Raw genomic sequence first — 10,857 nt, forward strand, 5'->3', positions numbered from 1 at the left:
ATGAACAGGAAACTATACATGGGCCTATGCTGTAGTCTGCTTAGCTGAGCCTAAGACAAAGATCACAGCAGTAGTGGCTGAGGATTGCTCAATAGTAATTGCAAACATGCTTTGGTCAGCTGAGGCTCAGTTCCTTAAAGTCTTAGTGTCAAAGGAATAGACTAAAAAGAATCTTACCAGGACAGACTAGTCAAGTTTGCCTCACAAAACAGGAGGGTGGCAGAAACGGTTGTTCACAAGAGAAATGCGAACATGATTCTTTACTTAAGCAGCCATTTTTGTGCAATTCCAGGATCAAAAAGAACATTCCCATTTTATTAAGTTAACAGGCACTTACTGAATAATTATCAGAAGTATGCTCAGCACTTTGGGAGATGAAGAACTAAGGTTCTTGAATACCTTTACATATTTCTCATGTTATGTTCATGTTTTGTCTTCTTTTTTAAGGATGTTGAAGAATCACAGAACCACACTGTTGAGCCTGTTGGAGATGACTACAGAAAAATGGGAACACTTTTTGGTGAACTGAACAAAAACCTTATCAACATGGGCTTCACAAGGATGTATTTTGGAGAACGAATTGTGGAACCAGTAATAGTCATTTTCTTTTGGGTTATGCTGTGGTTCCTTGGCCTGCAAGCCCTTGGACTAGTTGCTGTTCTTTGCCTTGTTATTATTTATGTGCAACAGTAAAACGGTCGAATGGGATTGTTTGACATTTGGTAACCATATATGTAATTGAAGAAGTTATATATTTCACTTTTTGATAACTGAAAAAGTTTGCCTTGTTTTCAAATTGTGTGCTGACTGTTTTGTAAGTAAATTTATACGTGGATGTTATTTAAAACTAATCTCTTGATCATAACAGGGTTGAATATGTATTTTCATTATACATTAGCTTATTCAAAACTCTTGTTTCACTACTGTGATCTCTATCCCCTTTATACACCTCTATCCTCATGCCAGATTTTAAATGCCACCACCAGAAAGTGAACAGGGAAAACAACAGGACATGGAATTAAAATCAAGCAATATAATTCTTATAGAGTTCCAGTAACATTTCAGAAGTAAAAGGATGAAACTAGCTAAAAATAAGTTTTTCTTAGAAAACTGCTCCCCACTCACCTTCCCCACCAAATAATATTATTTGGGAAATATTTGGATTTCAATTGTCCCTACCCAATCTAAACTAAGTTAAATGATAATTAGCATACACTACCTTAATATTGTGATGAAAATCAGTAAAGCTAGAATGTTTTCTAAAGGTTGAAAATAATATATTTATTATTGTTAGGGAAAGTTCCCAGGTTAAATGTAACTTTTTTATAATGTAACATTTGGACCTAGACCTACTTTAGTATATCATTTGAAGTTTCAATTTTGGTGCTAATTACTTTTTGTGAGTTTTTAAAGTCTCATAGCCTAGTTGACTGCACCCCTATGGTAATGCCATATTTTCCAGTGTCTAACAAGTTGCATATTTTTTCCTAGAGAGACATTTTCAGTGTAATTTTTTTAGAAATTTATAATTTTATAGTTCTTTCATAACAATTATTCTAAGTTTTAAAACAATATATTTCCTATCTTGACACGGATTTTTTTCACCAAAAAAAATATATATTTTGCTGTTGTTTTTCAGGAAAAATCATTTTTCTTTGATATCTATATCAGAAAGTACAATATTAACAGTATACAACCAAATGCTTAAATTTGGAACTTAGCTGATTTTAATAATATTTTTCTAAGGCTAAAGCCAGTTCAGTAATGGCTAGCCATGTTGTTAAGGTATCTTAGTTCCGCATTTTGAGGTTTTATATTGAAATATGCATTTCTTTAAATATTCTTTGAAAATGGAGAATGGCTTTAGTGATATATTGGGTTTTGTTGGAGAACCTAAAATCTTTACACTTTCATCTCAAAGACTATAAAGGACCTAGGTAGTTAAGATCATTAAGAATTCAAGTTAAATTTCAGAAAATTGGGGCAGTAGGACATTTTTATCTTTGGTAGGGCAACAAGTAAAACATGTAGAGTATTTGCTATTCCACTTTATAAAGCTTTTACCCAATCTTATTTTGTAAATTCTGTGCACTCTCAGTATCCTCTAATTCCGTAGCAGAAAATAAGGAAAAACATTTAACCCAGATTTCTAAAATCAGATAATCCTAAACAAAAATATTAGTCAGCGTAACTAAAAACTCTTGCACATTTATATAAATACAGGCCTTTTAAATTTTGACTTTTAAAAATCAAAACACTTTGTACCATGTCGTTATGTTTTTATTGGGTTTGCAATATTTTTGTAGTAACCTTTATGAACTCAATATAAGTACAAATTGTTTGAAAAGGTGTTTTCATTAGTGCACAGTAGAATTGTGAGGTTTTCAGTAGATGTCATGAGATTTTGTATATCTACATAAAATCTAAGTACTTTTTTTCTAATGCTACTGGAAATTTTACTTTCTCTTTGGAACATATAAAAGAGACGATGTACAAAATAACAGCTCTGGTTCCACCAGTACCTAATGTTGAAAACATTTTAAAAGTAATTTTTAATAGTAACTATTTAGTATACTGTCAATACTATGCATCTGCACACTGGTGTTAATTGGGTATATATTAAATTATATTTTAAAAATAAGGTATTTTGCTGGTATTCTTTCTACACATATTATTGGTTAGTGCAATATGCCATCAAACATTTGGCTTTGATATGGGAAAAAACTTTGCCCATATAATGGAAATAAAATATTTTCTTTCATGAAATATATTAGAATGCAAATTATGCTAATACCCTGAAATAAAACTGGTAATTTGTTTGGTTCATGGTATAAGGAATTAGATTGAAAATGATTCTCAATAATTTCAATCTCAAATACAAGCCAGTTTTAGAAACTGTTATTGCTCATGAATAAAGAAATAGAAGTTACAGTGCTAAGGTTATTAGATTATATAATGCATAGTCATACGGCCAGCCCTTAATTCAAAAGAAAAAGGTCAAAGTCCATAAGTAAAACTGACTATAGATGAGTAAATCCATTTTTTTTTTAAGTAAAAACTCTGTATTTGTAGAATTCTGTTCTCTTACACCTTAAGCTATCATGTGCAGGGTATTTTCCCTTTCCTGGCAACAGGCAGATCAATCTCAGTCTAGTAGTGTGCTGAAGCCAGCTTGCACTGGCTTACAAGAGCCAACTGTGTACATTTTTTCTGCCTTCAGTGCTGTCAAATTGGTAGTTTGAAATTGGCCATGGTGGGAGTATTTATACCAAAAAAATTAGTAAATGCTACAAATCAGATCTTTTTTTTTCCTCAAAAGCCAGCTGTTAAACATACATCAGCACACCCTAGAGGCCACATTCCCATTTCTATTTCTACAGATATAAAGGAAAGAACAGAACACATTTTGTGAAATAAAAGAAAGCATATGAGGTAAATCCTCATCGACCCATCCAAAACTGCATCTGGATCTTTTCCTTGTGGGTGTCACAGTCCATGGTTATCTGCTGACCAACAAATCTCTATTTAATCATGTTTGACCACAGAAAATCTCTCCAGGCTGTCACCAAGCTGCAAATCCACTACAGACTGTCCAGGCAACCAGGAAAGGAGAAACTTACAGAATGACAAAGGAAAAATTACAGTATAAGTAAAGATCAAAATAGTCAAAGCTAGACATTGAGCAATCAAAGGCTGTTCATATGGTTTGTAGATTATAGTTACTTTACAAAGTTTGCTAATTTCAGGCTTTTTAAATGCTTTCATTACCAATTTATGGCTTTTTACAATTGAAGGGAGAAAAAGAAAAAAATCAAGACAGCTGAGTGCAGTGGTTTACGCCTGTAATCTCAACACTTTGGGAGGCCGAGGCAGGTGGATCACCTGAGGTCAGGAGTTCAACAGCCTAACCAAAATGTAGAAACCCCATCTCTACTAAAGAAAAAAAAAAAATTAGCAGGGTTTGGTGATGCATGCCTGTAATCCCAGCTACTCATGGAGATTGAGGCAGGAGAATCGCTTGGAGGCAGGAGAATCACTTGAACCCAGGAGGCGGAGATTGCAGTGAGCCAAGATCGCACCATTGCACTCCAGCCTGGGCAACAAGAGCAAAACTATCAAAACAAAACAAAACAAAAAATCAAATAAGACTTTCATGCCTGTTAATAGACTCAGCCAAGAAGAATGCAAACTTATTTACAAACTATGGCTTCAGGAATATTGGTGGATTTGGGGTCATTTGCAACTCCTGCTTCTCTGCCTAACATTTCATTTTTGGTATGCATTGGAGTTCAGTCCAACAGCTCCTTCTCAGATCACTTCCATGGCTTCAGAGTTACCAATTGCATACCAACAGCTCCCCATTCTGCATCTCTACCTCAGAGCACTGTACAGAATTCACAACTCATCCATTCAATTGCTTCCCCAATATTTATTTACCCTCAGTTATCCCATAGGACCCAAGATTCAGCATGTCCAAACAAGAGCTCAGCATCCTTCTTTAATTCGTTTGCCCAAATCTTTAATTCCTGTTTGCCCTCTCAGCAAATGACATAGTCTTTTCCCTAACTGCTCAAGCAAGAGCTGTAGGTGACATCCTTGACTTTGTCTCCTACATACCTATGTTTAACTAATTACCAAGTCCTATTTTACTTCTAAAAATGTATTAAATCTTTCTACTTCTCTTCATTCCTGGCATCACTAACTTAGTCCGTTCTGCCATCATCTCACCTGGTGTGCTGAGAATACTGATTAGCCTCCCTGCCTTCATTTTCCACTTTGTAGTTAACAGATCTTTCTAAAGCATTATTCTAACCTGATTCTGATCTCCTTGACCTAAATCTTTTCAATGGCTTTCTGTTTCCATTATGATAAAGTCCTTACGCCTTAATATGTTGTACAAGGCTCTTCATGTACTGGTTCTTGCATACCTCATCTCTCTATACTGCCGCTTTCCATTTCTAGGACTCAGCTATATTGAACTTTTCCCCAGTTCCTTTAAAGAGACATGCTTTCTTACTTCCAGAACTTTGTATATGCTTTACCTTCTTTAAGTGCTCCCCACGAGACTGACCAACATCTACTCAGCCTGAAGACCTCAATTGAGACATCGTGTTGTCCAAGGAAACTTCTCTGACTCCTTTAAATCTAGTTTGGGTTCTTCATTATGGCTCAGTTTCTCGGTATGTGTAACCCTGTACTTTCCAGGTCAGCGCTTCTCATGCTATATTGTAATAGCTTGTTTTTCAGCTTCTTCCATTAATCAACAGGCTTCACAAGGGAAGAGAACATGTCTGTCATTCTATAATTGCATTGCTAGTGCATAACACAATGCCTGGCACATAATAGGTGCTCAAAATATTTATCAAATAAGTAAACCCATTTCATCTACTCATGGTCTCCAGAGAGACCACTAACAACAAAGATCTAGAGTTGGTTGTACTTTGATGTTCTTTAACTCCAAAAGTATACTTATTGTGCACAAAGAGAATGGATTGATGTATACATTATAATGTACAAAGCTATTCACTTTTGATAAAAGAATATTGCTGTTATTTGGATACATATACAGTATTTCCACTGTACACTTGTGTATTTTAGGAGAAAATGTATTTTCAGTGTTGTGTTTGGTTGATTCACTGTTTCTCCAACAAGAATATTTTACAATATTTATGGTTACTGATACCAAAACTTCACGTTTGTTCAGCATTTTTCAATAGACTTTTATTTACCACATTTTAATTTAAAAAAAAACTCAGAAACTTTTTTGTAAGCAGGAATTCTCAAGTATCTAAGTGTGATATTTTAGGCTCCAGAAGAAATTCACTATTACAATGTCGTAGTAGAGTATATACTTTGTTATTCTTTCTAATAAATAATACTCTTTTACAACTCTGCGTTCTGAGTGCCACTTCTGACTTCCTGTCACATTCTACTTATCAGTTAATGGCTGCCACATCTGGCTTGGAATGACCAAAGTAACAACACACCTGAGGGTGAACAGAGTTTATCATTTTTCCTCATCCCTGTTGCTAGAACGGAATGCCAAGACCTGACATGTATGGCTTCCCAGGAAAGAAGAAGTGGGAAAACCAAGATCAAGACCAACCTCTGCCTCCAAGCTATGTTTTACTTCTTTCTGTTGCCTAAGTTAGAATTATCAAATCAACTGTGCAGAAGCCTGCTAAATATCCAAAACATAGTCATTTATGTTTATTAAATTAGAATGGTCTTTTCAGCAATTAAGGTTTATCATTTGATCTTTCATTGATTTAGTTGGAAATTTCCTTGCCAATTTTCCAAAGCACCCGGAATACAGTAACTTGTATCAAAAAATCGTGGACTCTTTTTTTCTATTGGTTCCCCCAGTATTATAAGAGGCTACTTTATAGTATATTTTTAATGTGAAGTTGTTTAGCTTAAGAAAATTTTATATACAATGTACTTATTAATATAATAGTTAAGACAAAAACGTCAAAATATTATTTTTCTGGGAGTAACAGGATATGTAAAGACATTAGCAGTAGTTGAAAATATGTACCATCTACTGAACGGTAGATGGTCTGTCATGATTATTTCTGTTAATGCTTTCCTCATTTTTTAGGTATAAAACTCTAAGAACAGTCATCATTAGTGTTTCCATGAGGCCACAACACCAGGTACCCTCACAGCAGGCTACCTCTGAAAGACCTTAAGTCATAATTTTTTAATATATTGTCTGTCTTAAAGGGCACAAGAGTATGTATGTAAATGGAATGTATAAATAAATGGTTAACAAGAAACAATTACAAAAGGAAAACACCCCTGGGTATTACTTTGGAGGGATGAACTTAAATAAATTGGTCTTTTGATACATAAATATTGTTTATATGGTAAAAGAGCTGCTATGATTGAGTTGCTGTAGGTCAAAGTTCTCTGGGAAGCAGACTTGGAAGAAATTTAGCATGAAAAGTCTATTAGGGAGCGCTCTGGGATTAGCACCTGTGAGGGAAGTAAAAGATTCAAGATTGGACAGAGGGGTTAAGCAATGCAGTCACAACAGGGCCAAAACTCTGTGGGGTGCTCTGAAGCTAGGATAGTCCCTTAGAATTCCATGTTGGGAGCAGACAGCTCTCTTCTGCAAAAAGCAATTCCCAGGGAGGGCTGACAGCTAGGGATTATCAAGCAGCACTCCCAGCAGCTATCAAAATAAATCCTTCAGTTTTGAAAGGAGGATTTGAGCAAGACAATGTAGCATCTGCCCTCCATGGTATCTGAGTCACTTCCAAAAACCTTAGTCTTTTTCTCACCTTGCCCTCCATGGTACCTGAGTCACTTTCAAAAACCTTAGTCTTCAGAGTACTGTATGAAAATGACTGGTAAAAATTTAAATCATAAACTTAAGGGCTAAGATGGCTTAAAAATTGGGGGAATACCTACACCTTTAGTCTGTTGGGTTGCTTAGCTTCTACCATGAGATTCAGTCTTCAGTTATGATAAGGCTTTAGTTGACTTAATAGTATGTCCAGGAGCCAAAAATGCCTTCCTCTATTAAGAATAGGTGAACAAAATGGTTGACAAGAAAGCTCAGTACTTAAAGCTAGGAGTAGGAAATCAATGACATTTTGTACATATAAACTGCATAGATCAATATTTAAGCTAATAAGTCCATCAGATGGGGCCTCACAAAATATCAAGAAAACCATCATTAGGGTGTGTCTTGGGAGCTGGACAGGTCCAAGCACAGACATAGGTAAGTCTTTCCAGCATTCTGATTTGTGCTTTCTGGCACCCTCCCCAAGTTCCCAAAGCAGTTTGAATCCTCAAACTTTTGGAGCATGTTTGAAAGAATATTTTCAATGGCAGAGAAGAGCTCACTTAAACCATACCCTGTGACCTATCCCGGTGCACTATTGGAACTGACTTATGACTTGGAGCTTTTGCCCTTATCATGACTTTCCTATTTATTTTCAGGAAATAAATATGGTCTCAGAAACCAGATTTGGTAATTTATTAGGCACCCAGAGCTTTTTCCAGTCTTAATTCAGAATATTTTGGGGGCTCCCTAAGAGTAATTTTGGTTGCATTTTTATCTCAGGAATCTTAGGAGTGGGCATGATCAAGCAAGACAATGACCCCAACTCCGTTATGCACAAAATCTATAGTAGTGTTGAGACGTGCTTTTCCTCTTCTGTTATAGGAAAATTTTAGAATAATGTACAAACAAACTTCCAGATGGAAAGATCCTCTTTGTATCAGATCTGAATTTAAGACTTGGTTCTGCCATTTACTAGGTAAATACATCTTTTTAAACTTCAAGTCCCTTATCTGTGAAACAGGGTAATTGTTATGATGACATAAGTTATTGTATATCTTATCATAGTGCCTTGTATATAGCAAACTTTCAATAAATGCTAGTCATTATTAAACATTTACATGTGGGACTGAGGTGACCTTCACTGCCCATGGAAATCTCATATATTGAGAGCCACAAAAGTTTTAGTCATTTTATTGTTAACAAAAGATAAATACAAGGGAATTCTATTACAATGCTCTTCTGTTCCCAGTCACTCGTGATTGAAATCTTTGTGAAATATCTTATTAATTTCAACTATGTGTGCTTCATGAGTTAAAATGATCATAAAAAATAAGGAATAAGCCAGCAAGTTAATGAACAGAAATAAAATGTGCTGCGTGCAACCATACCTTCTTTAACGAGATGCATTGTTTTCTTTAAGCCCCTGTTTACCCCAATACTGTGCACTTTCTGTTGCTTTTGTAAAACTTAGGTGTAGAACCACACTCAAAAGTTCACACACGATCTGCTGTAGGTTTGAACATTTACAAAATAATATCAATTCTGAAAATACTTAACTCTAAATTTTCCTCCATTTCATAAGCCAATAGTCTTGGGGTATGTTCCTAGAATAACATGTATCTTGCTTTGATTTTAAAATGAAATTTCAAATTAATTTGTTTGTCTATGTAACATTGTCAATACACACTTAAAAATGTTTGGCTAAGGGCCAGGCATGGTGGTTCACGCCTGTAATCCTAGCACTTTGGGAAGCTGAGGCAGGTGGATCACCTGAGGTCAGGAGTTCCAGACCAGCCTGATGACCAACATGGAGAAACCCTGTCTCTACCAAAAATAAAAAAATTAGCCGAGCATGGTGGCACATGCCTGTAATCCCAGCTACTTGGGAGGTTGAGGCAGGAGATTGCTTGAACTCAAGAGGCAGAGGTTGCAGTGAGCCAAGGTCACGCCCTTCCACTCCAGCCTGGGCAACAAGAGCAAAATTTTGTCTCAAAGAAAAAAAGTTTGACCAAGATAAATATAATTGTACCCAGTACAATTTGTATTCAAAATGTATAGCCTATACTAGTACTCTCACATAAAATATCCAGCACCCATCAAAGCATTCTGTATACAAGTAGATAATATAAGCCAGGAATGGTAATTAATATGTAGTATCTAAAAGAGTATTGCTAGTATGTTCATGAAGTGTTATCTTTTTAGTCTGAAAGCATGCCAAATGCATATTATTATTTTAATTAGTATTTCTCTGTTTCAGCAAACCTCCAGTTACATTATTCCCTCCTGGACTTCCCTTTCATATTTCTTTTTCTTTCAAGTATTTCTCCCTACCCAAAAAGTGGGAGTTTCTCAAATCAGATGTTTATGAAAAGTTATGGCCTATCTTTAGTACCATCTCTTAGGGCATTTCAAAACTGGTTCTCCCACATTTTCCTTAACTGTCAGTTTATGCTTTCAGATATTTTTATAAGATGCTCAGATAGAGCTGATGTTGGCCAATACAGCTCTTCAGGCATTTCTACCTTTTTCAGATTGTGAGAAACATTTCTTGGGAATTCCATTCCTGAATACCTGATCTTCACAATCACCTCTCTGTAATGGAAATATACTGTGCTTTTTCTTCCCTTACTATATCACTGACACCCAGGTGGATAAGACCGGCTTTTTTTTTTTTTTTTTTTTTGACTTGGCTTGCAAAAGCCCTAGGCTAACAAAGAAGATGTTATTTTTGCAATGGCAGAAAGACTTACAAGCAAAAAGACCTGGCCTATAAAATTTGTTTAAAATTACAGGTGCTTTACTGGCACCATTTACTGATGCTAGGTGGTGCTACTTCATTTCTGCCAAATCAAGAAAGAAGCTGCTATTTGGACTATTTTCTTTACAAGATGAGTCATTTCTCTTCATCAATGACTTTCAGAAATGTTCATACCAGGAAATGTGGTACTGGTAAATTCTCAAACTGAAATGCAATTCTGTGACACACCATCTGCTGCTAACTTTTTTCTTTAAATACAGGGCATGGTACATCAGAATGAACTCAATATAGATACAGATGAATAAATACAGAAATAATTATAGATATGTATGTATACAAGGGCTTAGTATACTGCTCATATCTCTCCAAGCAGACAGGGCCTAGAAACACCACCACCCCACTAGCATATCAGTACCCATCTCTTTGTTTCTAATGCCATTCTCTAATAACGGTAATCAAGGTTCCCTGGAGAAACAGTTGATTCTAGGGCTAGACAGGGAATGTGAAAGATGAGCCTGGAAAGTAAAGAATGCTAAAACCTCTCTCTCTCTCTCTCTCTCTCTCTCTCTCTCTCTGTCTCTCTCTCTCTCACACACACACACAGAGAGAGAGAGAGAAAGAGAGAGAGAGAGAGAGAGCATACCAATTGAAAAAGTTTCCAAAAGACTAAAACTAGAACAATTTAAGCAACAAAATATATAAAGTGGTATTGAATTGTAACCCAAAATATAAATATTCACGAGTTTATCCTGATAGAAATAGATGATTATATAAACAAATTAATAAGGGAAAACAGACAAATCTC

General features: G+C 35.6%; 1 protein-coding gene across 1 annotated transcript in view; it reads left to right on the plus strand.

The window, feature by feature from the left end:
• Nucleotides 1–5,895, plus strand: part of FAM241A (family with sequence similarity 241 member A) — a 43,206-nt gene extending 37,311 nt beyond the window's left edge. The window contains exon 2 of the mRNA XM_039468215.2: nucleotides 448–5,895. Within this exon, the coding sequence (XP_039324149.1) occupies nucleotides 448–693 (246 nt within the window). The 3' untranslated portion in view covers nucleotides 694–5,895. The remainder of the gene's footprint in view (nucleotides 1–447) is intronic.
• The last annotated feature ends 4,962 nt before the right edge of the window (nucleotides 5,896–10,857 follow it).

The sequence above is a fragment of the Saimiri boliviensis genome, chromosome 3 (genome assembly GCF_048565385.1).
Source record: "Saimiri boliviensis isolate mSaiBol1 chromosome 3, mSaiBol1.pri, whole genome shotgun sequence".
In the NCBI taxonomy this organism is placed as follows: Eukaryota; Metazoa; Chordata; class Mammalia; order Primates; family Cebidae; genus Saimiri; species Saimiri boliviensis.